The following is a 1,763-nucleotide window of genomic DNA, read 5'->3' as shown; positions in this document are numbered from 1 at the left end:
GGCCCCGGGGCCCGCGCGCCCAGGCCGGGGCGGCGGCGGCCTGCGGATCCCGGCGTCCAGCGCGGGGCTCAGTGCGGCGGATCCCGGCCGGCCTTCCCGGCGCCCCGGCATTCCTGGGAACGTAAATAGTAGCCCCTTGGGGGCGGGGTACGCTGGCGCGGCTGGGTTCCATGGGGGGCAGAAAAGCGAATAAGGGCAATGGAAAGCCACCCCCAAGTTCCTGCACGAAAATGGTGAACCTCCGGGTGGGAAGCTTGCCATGGTCGCTGTGAGTGGAGACTGAGGGAACAGACCTGGCGGGGGAGGCTAAAAGGGCCCGGGGAAGTGGGAATGGGGGAGTGTACAGGAGGCAGCGGGTTGGCGCCCTGCACTTGCCTGTAGCAGGCCCTGCTCCACGTCTGCCCTCCCTCCCCTCCGCTTTTGCAGGTCTGCTGGTCCAAGTGTCGCGGCGCACCTCACAGCGTGGATCGCGAGGAGGAGGAGACAGCAAGGATAGGCCCAGGTCGGTGCAAGGAACAGTGGTGGGCGGCGGGGTGCAGAGCCAGTCCGAGACCCCCTCCAACTTCCCCAACCACCTTCCTCCATTTTGCTGCCTGCAGAGGCCCAGGGAATGGATCTGTAGGGAAAATGGTGGGTTTGGGGGGATGGGAAGGGAAGAAAGTGAGAGGGAGGGGGGAGAGCTCCGATTGGAGGCCCCCTAGAGGGCGCACGAAGCCTCTCAGGTGGGAAAAATGAAATTTAAAAAATAACCTTTGATACGCAGCGTTTTGAAAGCTGAGTAGTGGGGGCCTCTGTCCTCGGTGCTGATCAGTCCACCAGAAATTCACTCCCTTCTCTCGCCTTTTGTCTCCTAGGATAATGGAGTCCAAAGAGGAACAAGTGGCAAAAGATCTCAACATGGAAAATGCCAACGCGGGGCATGAGAAAAAGGAGGAAAAGGAGCACGACGCTAATAAAGGAGAGCCCTTGGCCCTCCCTTGGGAAGCTGGTGAATATTCTTTGCCTAGAGGAAGCCGTAGGCGGTCCCGCATCCGGCAGCCCATCCAGCAGTATAGATGGGAAGTGATTGAGAAGCTTGGAGAGCCACAGGCGAGGGTGAGAGAGGAGAATATGGAAAGGATTGGGGAGGAGGTGAGGCAGCTGATGGAAAAGCTGAGGGAAAAGCAGTCCAGTCATAGTCTGCGCGCAGTTAGCACTGACCCCCCTCGCCAAGACCATCATGATGAGTTTTGCCTTATGCCTTGAATCCTGTTGTTTCCCCTGAAGCTAATAGGGAGACACGCCTGCTTCCTAAACTTACATGTTTGTGATGTACCTTTGTTGTAAACCTTTTGATGTCATTAATTTCTGGTGGGTCTCTTACTACCAACTTAGAGTTGAATGTTGTGTTTTTCACCCAGTCTGTAAGATTTTGTTAGCAGAGGAATTTTACCTATTGCATGGGAAAAAGCTCATTATATATTGTGAAGTTAATAAAGCAGTTTAAAAAAGCAACCTGTGTATGTATTCTTTTTATTTTAAATCTTATTTAGTACACAAAGAGAAAAATCCTTAAATTAAATATACCAAGGGATTAACCTAGGGACTCATTTCTGTAAGTTAAGTTGATGTGTGTTCTTTTATATTTTCTGTAGTTTGATAAGAAATGGACACTTTTTAATGACCTTATGAAAGCGGTAGAATCACTTTAATGCTTCATAAAAAAATTTAGATCTTTTAGTCAGGTGAATAAACCTGGGAATTCTTTATAAATTGGGGGCTAT

At 51.7% G+C, this 1,763-nt stretch overlaps 1 protein-coding gene across 1 annotated transcript; it reads left to right on the top strand.

Annotated features, from left to right (window-relative positions):
* The first annotated feature begins 469 nt into the window (after window positions 1–469).
* BEX1 (brain expressed X-linked 1) lies at window positions 470–1,488 on the top strand. The gene is made up of 2 exons (XM_037512972.2): window positions 470–502; window positions 855–1,488. Exon 2 carries the CDS (start codon window positions 859–861, stop codon window positions 1,243–1,245), a length of 387 nt encoding a protein of 128 aa, XP_037368869.1. The 5' UTR covers window positions 470–502; window positions 855–858; the 3' UTR covers window positions 1,246–1,488.
* The last annotated feature ends 275 nt before the right edge of the window (window positions 1,489–1,763 follow it).

The sequence above is a fragment of the Talpa occidentalis genome, unplaced genomic scaffold (genome assembly GCF_014898055.3).
Source record: "Talpa occidentalis isolate TD23 unplaced genomic scaffold, MPIMG_talOcc4v2.1 talOcc4.15, whole genome shotgun sequence".
Classification (NCBI taxonomy): Eukaryota; Metazoa; Chordata; class Mammalia; order Eulipotyphla; family Talpidae; genus Talpa; species Talpa occidentalis.
The sequence above is the reverse complement of the archived record's forward strand: the minus strand, read 5'-3'. Positions and strand labels throughout refer to the sequence as shown.

Excerpts from the sequence above, each read along its gene's own strand:
- BEX1 (XM_037512972.2), top strand. The coding sequence starts at position 859 with ATGGAGTCCAAAGAGGAACAAGTGGCAAAAGATCTCAACATGGAAAAT.